Source organism: Macaca nemestrina, chromosome 20 (genome assembly GCF_043159975.1).
Source record: "Macaca nemestrina isolate mMacNem1 chromosome 20, mMacNem.hap1, whole genome shotgun sequence".
Lineage (NCBI taxonomy): Eukaryota > Metazoa > Chordata > Mammalia > Primates > Cercopithecidae > Macaca > Macaca nemestrina.
In genome coordinates, this window is record NC_092144.1 from 15,390,197 (window position 1) to 15,409,085 (window position 18,889).

At 50.0% G+C, this 18,889-nt stretch overlaps 1 protein-coding gene across 1 annotated transcript; it reads right to left on the reverse strand.

Moving 5' to 3' along the window:
• Positions 1-2,521: 2,521 nt before the first annotated feature.
• On the reverse strand, positions 2,522-16,115 carry LOC105493579 (calcium and integrin binding family member 3). The gene is made up of 6 exons (XM_011761368.2): positions 15,591-16,115; positions 15,325-15,359; positions 12,081-12,192; positions 10,583-10,730; positions 7,079-7,274; positions 2,522-2,640 (listed from the first exon to the last, which is right to left on the reverse strand). The coding sequence occupies exons 1-6, from the start codon at positions 15,639-15,641 to the stop codon at positions 2,619-2,621; spliced, it is 564 nt and encodes a 187-aa protein (XP_011759670.1). The 5' UTR covers positions 15,642-16,115; the 3' UTR covers positions 2,522-2,618.
• Positions 16,116-18,889: the final 2,774 nt, after the last annotated feature.

Consider the following 18,889-nt stretch of genomic DNA (forward strand, 5'->3'; position numbering starts at 1 on the left):
AGGTGTGGTGGCTCACACCTGTAATCCCAGCACTTTGGGAGGCCGAGGCGGGCAGAACACAAGGTCAGGAGATCGAGACCATCCTGGCTAACACAGTGAAACCCCGTCTCTACTAAAAATACAAAAAATTAGCCAGGCGTGGTGGCGGGCGCCTGTAGTCCCAGCTACTCAGGAGGCTAAGGCAGGAGAATAGCATGAACTCGGGAGGCGGAGCTTGCAGTGAGCCAAGATTGCACCACTGCACTCCAGCCTGGGTGACAGAACGAAGACTCCGTCTCAAAAAAAAAAAAAAAAGGGAAGAGGCAGCCATGTGTGGTGGCTCATGCCTGTAATCCCAGCACTTCAAGAGGCTGAGGTGGGAGTATCGCTCAAGCCCAGGATTTCAAGAACAGGCTGGGCAACATGGCAAGGCCTCATATCTACAAAAATTCAAAAAATTAGCCAAGTGTAGTGGCACACGCCTGTAGTCCCAGCTATTTGGGAGGCTGAGACGGGAGGATCATCCGAGCCCAGGAGTTCAAGGCTGCAGTGAGTCGTGATCACCCCACTTCAACGTGAGCAACAGACAGAGACCTTGTCTCAAAAAAGAAAAAAAAATTGGCCGGGTGCAGTGGCTCATGCCTGTAATCCCAGCACTTTGAGAGGCCAAGGCAGGTGGATCACCTGAGGTCAGGAGTTCAAGACCAGCCTGGCCAACATGGTGAAACCCCATCTCTACTAAAAACTACAGAAATTAGGCAGGTGTGGTGGCTCACGCCTGTAATCCCAGCTACTAAGGAGGCTGAGGCAGGAGAATAGCTTGAACCTGGGAGGCAGAGGTTGCAGTGAGCCAAGACCAAGCCACTGCACTCCAGCCTGGGTGACAGAGCAAGACTCTATCTCAAAAAAAAAAAAAAAAAAAGGCTGGGGACGGAGGAGGCGTCACAGGGCCATGATGGTGGAGGGAATCCTAGGTTGTGGGGCTGTGTGACCTTTGGCAAGTGTATACATCTCTGGGCCTACTTTCTTACTTGGAAAATGAGAAGAGCAGTCCCTCTTCAGGATGAACCAGCAGAATGCATGTAAAACCTGGGGCTTTGGTGCACAGTAGGTGTTTTTCTTTTTTTTTCTTTTTCTTTTTTCTTTTTTTTTTTTTTTTTTGAGACAGAGTCTTAGTCTGTCGCCCAGGCTGAAGTGCAGTGGTTTGATCTCGGTTCACTGCAACCTCTGCCTCCTGGTTCAATCGATTCTCCTGCCTCAGCCTCCTGAGTAGTTGGGACTACAGGCATGCACTACCACATCCAGTTAATTTTTGTATTTTTGGTAGAGACAGGGTTTCACCATGCTGCCCAGGCTGGTCTCAAATCCCGGGCTCAGGGGCTCTGCCCATCTCAGCCTCCCAAAGTGCTGGGATTACAGGCATGAGCCACTGTGCCTGGCTCCATTTTTTTTTTTTTTTTTTTTTTTGCAGAGTCTCGCTCTATTGCCCAGGCTGGAGTGCAGTAGCACGATCTCCAATCACTACAACTTCCCTCTCCTGGGCTCAAGCGATCCTTCCACCTCAGCCTCCCAAATAGCTGGGACTACAGGCGTGCACCACCACACCCAGCTAATGTTTGTATTTTTGCTAGAGACGGGACTTCACCATGTTGCCAAGGCTGGTCTCGAATTCCTGGGCTCAGACAATCTGCCCGCCTCGGCCTCCCCAAATGCTGGGGTTACAGGCTTGAGCCACCGTGCCCGGTCCAGCAGCTGCTTAATTTATTAGGGGTTTAGGATGGGAGTGAGCTCTCTAGACATGACATACCGTACAATGGAGGTGTCTGGGAAGGTCCCCAGGGGCTGGTCTTGGTTGCAGGAGTAACTACTCCTTGGACTGACTGGGGCATAGATGGAGGCCCTGGGGCAACCTGAGGTGGAGGGGGTGTGGGGTTCCCCAAATGTACAAGGTTCAGACATCTGGGATCCGGTATGAGGTGTACCTGAGTTCAAGCCCGACCCTGCAAATGACTTGTGGGGTGGCCTTAAGCAAGTCACTCTGCTGCCTCCAAATGAGGGCGTGATCCTCAGCCAACCCTGCAGGGATGTCATGGGGGGGTCAAAATCACGTTAGGGGACAGATGGATCATAAACTGTAAAGTGCAGTAGCCACCTCAGTGAATGACATTCCCATCCCTCCCAATCAGAGGTCTTCTCTTGGCAGCTCTAATGAATCAGCCCGGGAGTAAAAGTTTCAGTCCCTTTGATGACTCAGGGCAGTCAAGGGTGAGGTTTGGCTTTCGGGGTGGGAACCCTGGGGTAGGACAGCATGGGCCCGATCTCCCCACCTCATCCCCACCACGGACACCCATAACAAAGCATGTCCAGCCTTCACAGTGAGGATGATCTAGGAGTCACCCCTTCCTTGCACAAACAGGGAGATCGTGGCTCAGAGAGGGTGTGGCCATACTCAGGGTCACACAGCAAAGTCAAAGATAAGATTCTAGACTGCCTCCCTCCCGTCTTCCAGTTTTAAGGTGGAAAAATGTGTCCTCCCAGCAGGTGTGACTCAGCGACTTGTGTTTATTCTTAGAAACCAGAGTCCACAGTGGGTGAGGGGTCACCCCGCTCTCCTATAGCCCGGCTTCTCTGTGGTGCCATCAGATTCGGATGTGGAAGGTGCTGTGTGTAGAGAGAAAAAGAGTCAATGCCTTCAAGGAGTGGACAACCTCTTTTCCTCCTCCCCCTCAACACGCTCACGGCAATTCCCTGGGACAGGCAGGAAGGATGCCGTGTGGACCTCTCCAACAACCCTAGGCCGGGGGACCCCCACAGGGGTTGAGAGCACGTGCCTTTACTTTTTAAATTTTTTGTTGTTGTTTTTGAGACGGGGTCTCGCTCTGTTGCCCAGGCTGGAGTGCAGTGGTGTGATCTCGGCTCACTGCAACCTCTGCCTCCTGGATTCAAGTGATTCTCGTGCCTCAGCCTCCCGGGTAGCTGGGATTATAGGAACATGCCACCATGCCCAGTTACTTTTTCTATTTTCAGTAGAGACGGGGTTTCACCATGTTGGCCAGGCTGGTCTTGAACTCCTGATCTCAAGTGATCTGCCCACCTCGGCCTCCCAAAGTGTTGGGATTACAGGTGTGAGCCACTGTGCCCAGCCTTTTTTCTTTTTCTTTTTTTATTTTCCTTTTTTTAAAAATTTTCTTTTGGGGTGGTGGGTGGGGAGATAGTCTCACTGTGTCACCCAGGCTGGAGTACAGTGGTGTGATCTCGGCTCACTGCCACCTCCAATGCCCAGGGTTCAAGCGATTCTTCTGCCTCAGCCTCCCAAGTAGCTGGGATTATAGGCGCCCGCCACCATGCCTGGCTAATTTTTGTATTTTTAGTAGAGACGGGGTTTCACCACGTTCGCCAGGCTGGCCTCAAACTCCTGACGTCAGGTGATCCGCCCGTTTTGGCCTCCCAAAGTGCTGGAATTACATGAGTCACCATGCCTGGCCTTTTAAAAATTTTTTGAGACAGGATCTCACTCTGTCTCCCAGGCTGGAGTGCAGCGCCTCAATCACTGCTCACTGCAGCCTCCACCTCCTTGGGCTCAGGCGATTCTCCCACGTCAGCCTCCCGAGTAGTTGGGACCACAGGCGTGCACCACCATTGACAGCTAATTTTTGTTGTTGTTTCTTTGTAGAGATGGGGTTTCACCATGTTGTCCAGGCTGGTCTTAAACTCCTGTACTCAAGCGATCCACCCACCTTAGCCTCCCAAAGTGCTAGGATTACAGGCATGAACCACCACACCCTGCCATATGATATAAAGTTTCAAATAGCTAAAAGGAGGATACTGAATGTTCTCAACGCAAAGAAATAATACACATTTGAGATGGTGGATATGCTAATGACCCTGATCTGTTCATCATACATTATATGTATTGAAGCCATTATTGGCCTGGCGCAGTGACTCACCCCTGTAATCTCAGGACTTTGGGAGGCCAAGGCAGGAGGATCAGTTGAGGCCAGGAGTTTGAGAACGACCTGGGCAACAAAGCAAGACCTTGTCTCCACAAAAAAAAAAAAAAAGGTTTTTAATTAGCTAGGCATGGTGGTGTGTGCCTGTAGTCCCAGCTACTCCAGAGGCTGAGTTGGGAGGATTGCTCTTGAGCCCAAGAGGTAGAGGCTGCAGTGAGCTGTGATTGTGCCACTGCACTCCAGCCTGGGCAACAGAGTGAGACCCTATCTCAACATTTTCAGCACCGTCTCAGGTTATAGATAAAAACAAAAACAGGCCGATCATGATGGCTCACACCTGTAATCTCAGCACTTTGGGAGGCCGAGGTGGGCAGATCGCCTGAGGTCAGGAGTTCAAGATCAGCCTGGCCAACATGGCGAAACCCCATCTCTACTAAAAAACACAAGAATTAACCGGGCTGGTGGTGGGCGCCTGTAATCCCAGATACTCAGGAGGCTGAGGCAGGGAGAATTGCTTGAACCTGGGAGGTGGAGGTTGCTGTGAGCCAAGATAGCGCCACTGTACTCCATCCTGGGTGACAGAGCGAGACTCTGTCTCAAAAAAAAAAAAATTAATTAATTAATTAATTAAATAAACAAAATTAGCCAGGCACAGTGGCACGTACCTGTAGTACCAGCTACTTTTTTTTTTTTTTTTTTGAGACAGAGTCTTGCTCAAGCTGGAGTACAGTGGCGCAATCTTGGCTCACTGCAACCTCCACCTCCCAGGTTTGGGTTGAAGTGATTCTCCTGCCTCAGCCACCCAAGTAGCTGGGACTAGAGGTGTGCCCCAGCATGCCCAGGCTAATTTTTGTATTTTTAGTAGAGACTACTGCCTCAGCCTCCTAAAATGCTGGGATTACAGGTGTGAGCCACTGGGCTCGGCCCTGTAGTCCCAGCTACTTGGGAAGCTGAGGTGGGAGGATCTCTTGAGCCTAGGAGTTGGAATCTGCAGTGAGCCAACTGCACCATGCACTGCAGTCTGGGTCACAGAGGGAGACCCTGTCTCAAAACAAACAGGCCGGGCAAGGTGGCTCATGTTTGTACTCCCAGCAGTCCGGGAGGCCAGAGTGGGTGGATCACTTGAGGTCAGGTGTTCAAGACCAGCCTGGCCAATATGACAAAACCCTGTCTCTACTAAAAATACAAAAATTAGCTGGGTGTGGTGTCACATGCCTGTAATCCCAGCTACTCGGGAGGCCGAGGCAGGAGAATCACTTGAACCCCGGAGGCGGAGGTTGCAGTGAGCTGAGATCGCACCACTGCACTCTAGCCTGGGCAACAGAGCAAGACTCCATCTCAAAACAAACAAAACAAACAAAAAGGAACATCACTGTGTACCCCATGAATATGTACAATCATTATTTGTCAATTCAAAAAATAAAAAATAAAGTGAAATTTTAAAATTATAAAATAATAGTAGCAGCAACAGCAATTTATTAAACACCTATTGTGTGCCAGGAGCTGTGTTGAATTTTCTCCATATATTAATTTGGGGTTCAGCAAACCTTTTTCTGTAAATGGCCAAATAGTTGATGTTTTCAACTTTACACCATGACGCAACTCTGTTGTTGAAGCACACAAGCAGCCATAGACAAAATGTACACAAACGGGTGTGGCTGTGTGCCAATAAAACTTTATTGATGGGCCAGGCGAGGTGGTTCACGCCTGTAATCCCAGCACTTTGGGAGGCGGAGGCAGGCAGATCACGAGGTCAGGAGATTGAGGCCATGCTGGCTAACACGGTGAAACCCCATCTCTACTAAAAATACAAAAATAAATTCACCGGGCATGGTGGCGGGCGCCTGTAGTCCCAGTTACTCGGGAGGCTGAGGCAGCAGAATGGCATGAACCCAGGAGGCGGAGCTTGCAGTGAGCCGAGATCACACCACTGCACTCCAGCCTGGGCTACAAAACGAGACTCCGTCTCAAAAGAAAAAAAAAACTTTATTGATGGACACAGAAATTTGAATTTCGTATCACTGTCATGTGTCATGGAATAATCTTTTTTTAATTTTTTAAAAAAAATTTAAATGTATTTATTTTTGAGACAGAATCTCACTCTGTGACCCAGGCTGGAGTGCATGGCACAATCAGAGCTCACTGCAGCCTTCACCTCCTCGGCTCAAGCAATCCTCCCACCTCAGCCTCCCAAGTAGCTGGGACTACAGGCGCACCACCACACCTGGCTATTTATTTATTTATTTTTTTATTTTTTATTTATTTTTTTTTTTTTTTTGAGACGGAGTCTCGCTTAGTCGCCCAGGCTGGAGTGCAGTGGCCAGATCTCAGCTCACTGCAAGCTCTGCCTCCCGGGTTCACGCCATTCTCCTGCCTCAGCCTCCCGAGTAGCTGGGACTACAGGCGCCCGCCGCCTCGCCCGGCTAATTTTTTGCATTTTTAGTAGAGACGGGGTTTCACCGTGTTAGCCAGGATGGTCTCGATCTCCTGACCTCGTGATCCGCCCGCCTCGGCCTCCCAAAGTGCTGGGATTACAGGCGTGAGCCACCGCGCCCGGCCTACACCTGGCTATTTATTTATTTATTTGTAGATATGGGCTTTCCTTATGTTCCCCAGGTTGGTCTCAAGCTCCTGGGCTCAAGAGGTCCTCCCCACTTAGCCTCCCAAAGTGCTGGGATTAAAGGCATGAACCACCCCACCTGGTTGGAATATTATTATTCTTTTATTGTTTTTCAATCTTTTGAAAATATAAAAGCCATCCTTAGCTCACAGGAGGTACAAAACCAGGCTTTGGGTCAGATTGGCCTATTGGCCATACTTTGCCCTGCAGTGGGGGCTGATTTTCCCCAAAGGCTGCCAAGTACAGTTGCACAGTCTGTTCACTGCAAACTGTTGAGGCAATAAGGGCTGAAGTCCAGCCACATTCTGCTTGCTGAAAAAGGTGTATCCACCCGCAGGAGGTGCCCAGGGGGGTCCCTAATTATCCCCATTTTACAGATGCAGGGACTGAGACCAGGGAAATTGAGAAAGTTCCCCAAGGTCACAAAAGAATGCATAGAGGAATTTTCGGAAACAGAGTCTGTGAACTGTCTCCATAAGAGCCCCTTCAGATGTGCAAATGGACTGTGGGTGGTGGTGGAGAGCATCACCTGAGGAAGTCTGGTGCCCGGAGGATCATGTTCCGGAAGTCTTCCAGGGACAGCCGACCATCATGGTCTCCATCAGCCTCATCCAGCACCTTCTCACACACCAGGCTCACCTCCTCGGCGCTCAGCTCCCCCCGAGTCAGTTTGGTCACCGTCTGCTCTAGGTCCCAGGCACAAATGTAGTCGTCGTCGTTAAAATCTGCAGAGCAGGATGGATGGGGAGTGACAGCAGGTGGCAGGCGGGCTGGGCCGGCTGTGGGCACATACTGTGCCTATGTTACAAGGTCGGGCACGGTGGCTCACACCTGTAATCTCAGCACTTTGAGAGGCTGAGGCGAGAACACCTGAGGTCAGGAGTTCGAGACCAGCCTGGCCAATATGGTGAAACCCCGTCTCTACTAAAAATACAAAAATTACCCGGGTGTGGTGACATGCACCTGTAATCCCAGCTACTCAGGAGGCTGAGGCAGAAGAATCACTTGAGCTCGGGAGGTGGAGGTTGCAGTGAGCCTATATCTCACCACTGTATTCCAGCCTGGGCAGCAAGAGTGAAACTCCGTCTCAAAAAAAAAAAAAAAAGAGGAACTGAGGCCCTGGGAGGGCACCCAAGACCTTGTTGTAAAATCTGGAACTTTCCTTAAAATTGGGCAGGGACTTGCTGGGAGTTCATTCATTCATTCAACAAGTACTTATGTGACAACTTTTTCATTCGTTCTTTTTTTTTTTTCTTTGAGATGGAGTCTCGCTCTGTTGCCCAGGCTGGAGTGCAGTGGCGCAATCTCGGCTCAGCAACCTCCACCTCCCGGGTTCAAACAATTCTCCTGCCTCAGCCTCCCAAGTAACTGGGATTACAGGTGCCTGCCACCACACCCGGCTAAATTTTGTATTTTTAATAGAGAGGGGATTCCCCATGTTGGCCAGGCTGGTCTCAAATTCCTGACCTCAGGTGATCCACCCACCTCAGCCTCCCAAAGTGCTGGGGTTACAGGTGGGAGCCACTGCACCCTGCCTGATTCATTCATTTTTACAAGTATTGAGTGCCTGCTGGGTGCTAGGCACTATAATAACTTTTTTATTCACTCATACAAGTATTTATTGAGCATCCGCTATGTGTCAGGCATCACAGTAACTGACTTTCATTCATTCACTCACTCAACAAGTATTTATTGAGTGCAATTTTCATTCATTCACTCACTTAACAAGTATTTATTGAGTACCTACTGTGTCCTGGCACTGTGATAATAATTTTTCATTTGCTCATTCGAAAAATAGTTATCGGCCTGGCGCAGTTGCTCATGCCTGTAATCCCAGCACTTTGGGAGGTTGAGATGGGTGGATCACCTGAGGTCAGGAGTTCCAGGCCAGCCTGGCCAACATGGTGAAACCCCATCTCTACTAAAAGTACAAAAATTAGCAGGGCGTGGTGTGGGTGCCTGTAATCCCAGCTACTAGGTAGGCTGAGGCAGGAGAATCGCTTGAACCTGGGAGGCGGAGGTTGCAGTGATCTGAGATCGTGCCATTGCACTCCAGCCTGGGCGACAAGAGCGAGACTCTGTCTCAGTAAAAAATAAATAAATAAATAAAAATAGTTATTGAGTGCCTACTATGTGCCAGACACTGTAAGAGCTCTTTCATTCATTTATTCAAGTATTTATTGAACACCTACTATGTATCGAGCACCATGATAACTGTTTTCCATTCCTTCACTCACTCAACAAGTATTTATTGAGTGTCTATTGTGTGCCAGGCACTCTGATAACTTTTTCATTCATTCATTCATTCATTCATTCATTCATTCATGCAACAAGTATTTATTGAGCACCTACTACGTGTTGGGCAACATGATAACTATTTTTCATGTACTCAAAAAGTATTATGGGCTGGGCGCGGTGGCTCAATCCCAGCACTTTGGGAGGCCGAGACGGGCAGATCACGACGTCAGGAGATCGAGACCATCCTGGCGAACACGGTGAAACCCCATCTCTACTTAAAAAAAGACAAAAAACTAGCCGGGCGAGGTGGCGGGCGCCTGTAGTCTCAGCTACTCGGGAGGCTGAGGCAGGAGAATGGTGTGAACCCGGGAGGCGGAGCTTGCAGTGAGCTGAGATCCGGCCACTGCACTCCTGCCTGGGTGACTGAGTGAGACTCCGCCTCAAAAAAAAGAAAAAAGTATTATGGTGGCAGGGCACGGTGGCTCATGCCTGTAAGCCTGCCACTTTGGGAAGCTGGGGTGGGTGGATCACTTGAGGTCAGGAGTTCAAGACCAGCCTGGCCAACATGGTAAACCCCATCTCTACTAAAAATACAAAAAATACAAAAATACAAAAAATTAGTAGAGATGTAATCCCAGCACTTTGGGAGGCTGAGGCGGGTGGGTCACCTGAGGTCAGGAGTTCGAGACCAGTCTGGCCAACATGGTGAAACCCCATCTCTACTAAAAATACAAAAAATTAGACATGGTGGCAGGCGCCTGTAATCAATCTCAGCTACTCAGGAGGCTGAGGCAGGAGAATTGCTTGAACCCAGAAGACGGAGGTTGCAGTAAGCTGAGATCACGTCACTGCACTCCAGTCTGGGGGACAGAGCAAGACTTTGTCTCAAAAAAACAAAAGCAAAAAACAAAACAAAACGAAACAAAAAAACCAAGTATTTATTGAGTGCACACAAGGTGCCAGGCACTAAGATAACTGTTTTTCTTTCATTCAGTCATTCAACAAATATTTACTGAGCCAGGCTCAGAAGACAGATGGTGAGCAAAATAGATACTGTCAGTACCTTTGAGTCTTCTCAAAGTCAATAAGAAGTGAACAGGTCAAGGAACAAGAAATTAAGCAGCATTGCTTGGTGCTAGAAGAGAAATAGGATGGTGGGATAGGGGGATGAATGGGGGAGAGGCCTACTTTCAACCTAGACTTCAAGGATAAGAATGAGCCAGGGGATCTGGACGCGGTGGCTCATGCCTGTAATCCCAGCACTTTAGGAGGCTGCGGCGGGCGGATCACCCGAGGTCAAGAGTTCGAGACCAGCCTGGCCAACACGGCGAAACCCCATCTCTGCTAAAAATACAAAAATTAGCCGGGTGTGATGGCATGTGCCTGTAATCCCAGCTACTCAGAAGGCTGAGGCAGGAGAATCACTCAAACCTCGGAGGCGGAGGTTGCAGTGAGTCAAGATTGAGTCACTGCACTCTCGCCTGGGCAAAAAGAGCGAAATTCCATCTCAAAAAAAATAAATAAATAAAAATAAGTAAATAAGGAGCCAGGTGAAAAGTGTTCTAGGCAGAGGGTTCAGCAGAGGCAAAGGCCCAGAGGTGAACAACAAGGCCCGTGTGGGCTGGAATAGAGTTAGCAAATAAATGAGCTGGGGAGGCATAGGAGTGGGGTAGAGGACAGGGTCACGCAGGGCCTCAAAACCTCTGGGGAGACATTTGTGATGTGGGTGCCACCCACCCAGTTCCCACTCCCCATCCCATCCCCATGCTCCCCAACCCCAGGGCCATGCACACACCATAAATTTTAAAAGCATAGTAAGCCTTGAGGTCGCGGGGAGCCATTTCACTCATCACAGAAAACATGTCCAAAAAGTTATCCAGGGTCATGTGGCCATCCCCATCCTCGGAGAAGACCTGGGCAATCCTCTGGCGGAACGGGTTGTCCTGGGGAGAGAAAGGAAGCTGGGAGGCCACCCTCCGACCCCCAGGATCTCTGGGGGTCCATGTGGTCTCACTCTGAGCACCCACTTTCTGGGAGTCTCCAAGTATTCTCCATCGAGACCCACTCCCTTCCATGGTCCCTGGACAGGACTTTGGACAACTCCACCCTCTGCCCCTGTGGTCAGAGCAACCTTGACCCCACTTCCAGCTCTTGGAGCAGCCATGTGACCCAGGCAAGGCCAATCAGAGAGTTCCATTCACCTGGCAACAGTGATTGGCTCTGGGATGGGCATGTGACTCAAGCTAGCCAATCAGAGACTGCCCTGGGACATTTTTCTAAAAAATTGGGAGGGAGAGGACCTCATTACTGCTGCTTGCAAAGCTCACAGAAGCTAAAGCTGAGTGGCTGAGAGGTCCTTTCACAACCTCAAGAGGAGAGGCTGCCTTAGACTGAAACCTCTTCCTGGAAGGAGCCGAGAGATGGGGGGAGATTCCTGAGCACATCATCAGAGGCCCTGGTTCCAGCCATACCTGTCATACCTGTCAGGTATGACAGTCCAGCCATACCTGACACTGTCCCTGCCTCTGGATTTTTTTGTTGTTGTTCAGGGGCAATCCATTCTGATCCAATCCATTCTGTCCCTCTCAAATAAGGTTTTTGTCACTTGCAATAAAATCAGCCCTACTCACAGTCAGTTACTCAACCCACAAGTTCCCCTTGGATGCACAAACCATGTGTCAAACATCCTGCTGAAAAAAATCTGCATTTAGCAGCTCCTATTACAAGAAGAACTAACGTTCTCTGAGTACTTAACACAAAACACACCCTGTACTGAGTTTGTTACCTGTATTATCTCATTTCATTCTCCCAATTCTGAGTTTTTTGAGACAGAGTCTCACTCTGTCGCCCAGGCTGGAGTACTGTGGCTAGATCTCTGCTCACTACAACCTCCACCTCCTGAGTTCAAGCAATTCTCCTGCCTCAGTCTCTCTAGTAGCTGAGATTACGGGCATGTGCTACCACGTCCAGCTAATTTTTGTATTTTTAGTAGAGACAGGGTTTCACCATGTTGGCCAGGCTGGTCTCGAACTCCTGACCTCAGGTGATCCACTCGCCTCGGCTTCCCAAAGTGCTGGGATTACAGGCTTGAGCCACCACGCCAGCCAACTCTGAGTTTTAACCCTGTCTCTGTGACATTGTAGCTGTGTGACCATGAACAAGTGTCTTAACTTCTCTGAGGCTCAGTTTTCTTATCTGTAAAATGGGGATAACTGCAGCACCGACCTCAGAGGAATGCAACGAGAGACATCTCTACTATTTTTTCCCCTGTCTGTCCCATGGCCTGGGTGTACCTTCAGCTCGGGCATGCTGCCAATGAGCTCGTAGGGCACCTTCACGTCGGGGCAGGTGGTATAGTCGAGGGGCACGAGCTGCGGGGCCAGGTCCTGGTAGCGATAGAAGAGCCTGATGTGGGGAGGAAAAAGCTGGGAAAGGCTGGGAGCAGGGAGCAGGCAAGAGGCTTGTCCCCTCTTTGTTTTTTGAGACAGAGTCTCGGTCTGTCGCCCAGGCTGGAGTGCAGTGGCACAATCTCAGCTCACTGTAACCTCTGCCTCCCAGGTTCAAGCAATTCTCCTGCCTCAGCCTCCTGAGTAGCTGGGATTGCAGGCACACCCCGCCACGCCCAGCTAATTTTTTTGTATTTTTAGTAGAAACAGTGTTTCACCATGTTAGTCAGGCTGGTCTCAAACTCCTGACCTCAGATGATCCACCTGCCTCGGCCTCCCAAAGTGCTGGGGTTACAGGCGTGAGCTACCGCGCCCGGCCAAGTCCCTTCTCTTTCACATTCACAGCTGCTCACTGCACACCGAGGGATACTGTGTCCCCAAGAACCTTCAGCCCTGGGCCTGGACCTCAAGCATACAGAGCCCGACACAGGCACCCCTACCTCCCTGGGGGCAGGGCCAAGGTGCAGAGAGGGCCACAGGACAAAGGGAGACTGGACTGGGGAAAGCAAGCTAGGGAAAAGGGGGTTCCTGGAAAAGGGACATTGGTGCTGGGCTTTGAAGCATGAGTAGGAGTTTATAAGGCAGATGGAGTTGGGAGAAGGGAGGGTGCTTATGGCCAGATCACAGCAAGCATTCAGAGAATCCTCTATAATCCACACATCTCTGGATATCGTCATGTTATCAGCAAGACCCTGCCTCCAAAGATACCTTCACTTTCATACATTCCGTTCCTCTCCTCATAATGGGAGGAAGGGGCTGGGTGCCGTGGTTCACACCTATAATCCCAGCACTTTGGGAGGCTGAAGTGGGCGGATCATCAGAGGTCAGGAATTCGAGACCAGCCTGGCCAACATGGTGAAGCCCCATCTCTACTAAAAATACAAAAAAGTAGCTGGGCATGGCGGCAGGCACCTGTAATCCCAGTTACTTGGGAGGCTGAGGCAGGAGAATCACTTGAACCCGGGAGGAGGAGGTTGCAGTGAGCCGAGATCATGCCACTGCACTCCAGCTTGGGCAACAAGAATGAGACTCCATCTCAAAAAAAAAAAAAAAAAAAAAAAAAGGGGGGGACGGTTTCCTCAAACGGGTCAGAGCAGAGGCACACAGCTAATATTCACGTTTTTCTAAAGGGCAGACAAAAGGCATTTTGCAAATAACTGAATACCACACACACTATCTAGATTGTAAGGCCAGTTCTCCACTCAGATGCCCTCACCTGGTGACACCATACCTTCATTAGGGCATGCTGAGCAGCAGCCTTGCAGAGACCATCCTTGGTGGGTCTGAGGTTCCCAAGCTGCTAGGGACTCTCTCTGAGAGAGACACGAGTCCCTGGGTCATATGATGACTAGGAACTCAATGAAGGTAGGGTGGGGAGACCTAGAACTTCCCTCCTGACCACTCAGTTCCCTGTCGGGGTCCCCTCAGGGAATATCCTGGGTTTAGGTTTCTGTATGGCTCTGAGCAAGTTCCTCTCCCGCTCTGTGCCTTGGTTATTCTATCTGATAAGCAAGAAGTTTGGGACAGACGAAATGTCAGCCTTCAACCGCCTTGGGGCTCTGTGCATCTACCCTTCAGCCTGGGGTCAGCCCTACCCTGTCTGAGCCTCAGTTTCCCCATCGGTAATTTGATCATGATGGCCAAGGTGACCCTGCAAGCTGTCCTCACCCAGACAATGGGGCTCACGAGTAAAAGGTGTGGCCATCAATAATGGATGTCCTGTTACTACACAAATGGGGCCTTGGCCCCGATCACACTGCAGCCGAACCCTGGCCAGCTTGGGTTTCACAGCTCCAAGTTCATGGGCCGGGGCCCCTGGACAATGGCCCCACAAGCTGAGTGATGATATGGGATTCTCATCTGTGCCCATCGTGCTCGGTCACACCAGGGACATGCAGCAGCCTTGGGCCACCTCCCCATACCCTCACCTTAATGCCAAGCCCGCAACCCGTAGTGGGCTCTGGACTTTGCACCTGGGCTCCCAGCCTCAAGTCCCAGTCTCAGGAGAATCTTTATCTTTCATTTTGTTTTTTTGAGACGCAGTCTCGTTCTGTCACCCAGGCTGGAGTGCAGTGGCGTGATCTCGGCTCACTGCAACCTCCGCCTCCCAGGTTCAAGCAATTCTCCTGCCTCAGCCTCCCGAGTAGCGGGGATTACAGGCGCCCACCACCACGCCCAGCTGATTTTTGTATTATTAGTAGAGACGGGGTTTCACCGTGTTGGCCAGGCTGATCTTAAACTCCTGACCTCAGGTGATCCACCTGCCTTGTCCTCCCAAAGTACTGGGATTACAGGCGTGAGCCACCGTGCCCAGCCTCAGGAGATTCTTTCTAACAAGCTGATGCTCTCTGCCCTGCTCATGCATGCTCCATGGCTCCCTGCCACCCTTGGGAGAAAGCCCAAGCTCATCAGCCTACAGACTGGGACAATATGACAAGATGTGACTTCTCAGCTTTTCCATCTCTGCCTCCATGCACTGACCACACCTGCCCCCCTTCCCCATTTGAGTCCCATCAAATTGGAAATACCAGTTGGGCATGGTGGCTCACACCTGTAATTCCAGCACTTTGGAAGGCTGAGGCAGGTGGATTGCTTGAGCCCAGGGGTTTAAGAACAGCCTGGGCAACGTAGTGAGACTCCCATCTCTACGAAAAAATACAAAAATGAGGTGCACATGGCGGCTTGCACCAGTGGTCCCAGCTACTCGAGAGGCTGAGGTGGCAGGATCACCTGATCTTCGGAGATCGAGGCTGCAATGAGCCGCGATTGCACTACTGCACTCCAGCCTAGGCAATAGAGACCTATCTCAAACAAAAAAGAAAAGAAGGAAGGGAGGGAGGGAGGGAGGGAGGGAGGGAGGGAGGGAGGGAGGGAGGGAGGGGAACGAAAGAGGAAAGAAAGGGAGAAAGAGAGAAAGGGAGAAAGGGAGGAAGGGAGGAGGGGGGAAAGGAGGAAGGGAGGAAGGGAAGAAGGGAAGAAGGGAAGAAGGACCATACACACACACACCCCCCCCCCCAAATTGCAAATATCCTCCAGCAATGAATAGAAAGTTGTTTTTCCAGATCTTTTCTCTCCACCTCCCTGGACTGACCTCATGATCTCCTTCCTTGTGAAAAACGTGCAGTCCTGTGGAGAGAGGTGTTGTCTTAACCCAAACCCTGCCTCTGGGGCCTCCTCCCACGGCCTCCTCCCTCCACCCCACACTCACACAGATGGCCCAATGCTGCCACACACAGAGCCGAACGAACCAGGAACCCAGGCAGACGGTACACCCGGATGAAGGGATTCTGTTCCCACTTCCCAGACCACGGAACCAAAGCTGTCAAACCCACTGAGGACCCCTCCTGACCCCTCTACCTGATACGCTTCCAGCTGCTCGTGTGTGAAGACTGTCTGCTTGTTGCCCATGGTGTGAACCACAGCCCAGACTCGGGGATGCACGCTGAAGGCTCCCAGCTTCCTCGGGGCCACACGGGTTGCCAGGCTGTTGTGTACCAGTGTCTGGGCAAATCTCCCTGCCCTGGCTGTCACCCGCCCACCCACACCGTCACCCCCTGCTTGGTGAGACTCAAATTACAGCCAGGCTCTCTGGACAACAGCCTGAATGTGTCCATGGGTGAGGATGAGGGCTGTGGGACATCACAGAGAAGCCCTCAGTGGGGAGGCCACATCTGCCACCACCAGGTGAGGCTGGGGTTACGGGGCACACTCAAGAGACAGGGAGGGTATACGGAAGGGCTATGGGCACACTCCAGCTCAAATTCCAGCTCTCTGCCCACTAGCTGTGTGGCCCTGGGCAAGTCACCTGACTTCTCTGAACCTCATTCATGAGATGAAAATTACATTATACCTACCTCATATGGTCATTCTCAGGATCTGAGATTAAAAAAAAAAAAAAAAAGATTTTGGCTGGGTGAATTGGCTCATACCTGTAATCCCAGCACTTTGGGAGGCCGAAGCAGGTGGATCACCTGAGGTCAGGAGTTCAAGACCAGCCTGGCCAAGAGGGCAAAACCCCGTCTCTGCTAAAACTACAAAAATTAACCTGCTGTTGTGGTGCATGCCTGTAATCCCAGCTACTCCAGAGGCTGAGGCAGGAGAATTGCTTGAAAACGCAGGAGGCAGAGGTTGCAGTGAGCCGAGATCACACCATTGCACTCCAGCCTGGGCGACAGAGCGAGACTCCATCTCAAAAAAAAAATACGGTTTTGGTTGGGTGAGGTGGCTCATACCTGCAATCCCAGCACTTTTGGAGGCAAAGCATGAGGTTCGCTTGACACCAGGAGTTCAAGATCAGCTTAAGCAGCATGGCAAGGCCCTGTCTCTACTAAAAATACAAAAATTAGCTGGATGTGTTGGTTCATGCCTGTGGTCCCAGCTACTCGGGAGGCTGAGGTGGGAGGATTGCTTGAGCCCAGGAGTTTGAGGCTGTAGTGAGCCGTGATTGCATCACTGCACTGGGAACATGAACAAACTAGGTGAAGTTCTGGGGTGTGCATTGATGTTATTATTATTATTTTATGATGTTTTATTTTTTTGAGATAGAGTCTCACTCTGTTGCCCAGGTTGGAGTGCAGTGGCATGATCTTGGCTCACTGCAATCTCTGCCTCCTGGGCTCAAGCGATTCTCCTGCCTCAGCATCCCAGGTACCTGGGACCACAGGTGTGCACAACCATGCCAAGCTAATTTTTTGTTTGTTTGTTTGTTTTGTTTTTTTTTGTGTGTGTGTGTGTGTGTTTTTTGAGACCAAGTTTTGCTCTGTCACCCAGGCTGGAGTGCAGTGGCGCAATCTTGGCTTACTGCAAGCTCCACCTCCTTGGTTCACGCCATTCTCTTGCCTCAGCCTCCCAAGTAGCTGGGACTACAGGCACCTGCCACCAAACCTGGCTAATTTTTTTGTATTTTTAGTAGAGATGGGGTTGCACCGTGTTAGCCAGGATGGTCTTGATCTCCTGACCTCATGATCCTCCCGCCTTGGCCTCCCAAAGTGCTGGGATTACAAGCATGAACCACCATGCCCAGCCATTCAAGAATGACTTTTAAAAAATAAACAATATCAAGTGTTGGTGAGGGTATGGAGCAACTGGAACGCTCATACATTGCTGATGGTGATGCAAAATGGTATAGACACTCTGGAAAATAGGTTGGTTGGGCTTTTTAAATAGAATTAAACTTAACCTTACCACAAGACTCAGGGCCTGGTATGGTGGCTCATGCCTGTAATCCCAGCACTTTGGGAGCACAAGGCAAGAGGATCGCTTTAGCCCAGGAGTTGGAGACGAGCCTAGGCAACATTGTGAAGCCCCATCTCTACAAAAAATACAAAAATTAGCCAGGCATGGTGGCATCCAGCTACTTGGGAGGATTGCTTGAGCTAGGGAGGTCGAGGATGCAGGGAGCTATGATCAATCCACTGCACTCCTCTCCAGCCTGGGAAACAGAGTGAGATCCTGTCTCAAAAAAAAGACTCCTGGTTGTTTACCCAAAGGAAATAAAAACCTATGTTCAACTGAGAGTGACCCCTAATGTAAACTATCCACTATCCACTGTGGGTGATAATGATGTATCAGTGTCAGTTCATCAATTGTAACAGACTAGCTACTGTCATGCACTTGTGCCTGGGGGATGTTGATTGTAGGGGAAGCTATACAAGTATGAAAGCAGCAGGTGTACGGGAAATCTCTGTACCTTCTGATCAATTTTGCTGTGAACCTAAGACTGCTCTAAAAAATAAAGTATAGGCTGGGTGCAGTGGCTCGCAACTGCAATCCGAGCACTTTGGGAGGCTAAGGCGGGTGGATCACTTGAGGTCAGGAGTTCGAGACCAGTCTGGCCAACGTGGTGAAACCCCGTCTCTACTGAAAATACAAAAAAAATTAGCTGGGCATGGTGGCTCATGCCTGTAATCCCAGCTACTCAGGAACCTGAGGCAGGAAAATGGCTTGAACCTGGGAGGCGGAGGTTGCAGTGAGCTGTGATCGTGTTGTTGCACTCCAGCCTCCAGCCTGGGCAACAGAGCAAAACTCCGTCTCAAAAAATAATAATAAATTAATTAATAAAGTATAATGTAAAAAAAAAATTTAAACTGGTTCACACAAAAACCTGTCATGCCCACAGAATGGGATAAATGCTCAGATGCTCAAGTCATTTATATAAAATGGCATATTTGCATATGGCCTATGCACACCCTCCATGCACTTTATTTATTTATTTATTTATATTTTATTTTTTTGAGACAGGGTCTCGCTCTGTCACTCAGGCTGGAGTGCAGTGGTGCAATCTTGGCTCACTGCAACCTCTGCCTCCTGGGTTCAAGCAATTCTCCTGCCTCAGCCTCCGTAGTAGCTGGGATTATAGGTGCACACCACCACGTCCACTAATTTTTGTATTTTTAGTAGAGATGGGGTTTTGCCATGTTGGCCGGGCTGGTCACAAACTCCTGACCTCAAGTAATCTGCCTACCTTGGCCTCTCAAAGTGCTGGAATTACATGAGCCACCATGCCCAGCCCTCCATATACTTTAAATTATCTCTAAATTACTTATAATATCTAATGAAATATAAATGCTATATAAATAGTTGTTATACATTTTTATTTGTATTCTTTTTATTGTTGTATTCTTTTTATTTGATTCGTTCCAGGTATTTTCACTCTG

What these genes read in the sequence shown, in the direction of transcription:
- LOC105493579 (XM_011761368.2), bottom strand. Translation starts at nt 15,641, where the DNA reads ATGGGCAACAAGCAGACAGTCTTCACACACGAGCAGCTGGAAGCGTAT. An exon ending in CTATGCTTTTAAAATTTATG is followed by an intron (nt 7,275 to 10,582) that starts GTGTGTGCATGG and finishes CCTGCTCTGCAG; the next exon opens with ATTTTAACGACGACGACTAC. An exon ending in CGGGCACCAGACTTCCTCAG is followed by an intron (nt 2,641 to 7,078) that starts GTGATGCTCTCC and finishes CTCTACACACAG; the next exon opens with CACCTTCCACATCCGAATCT.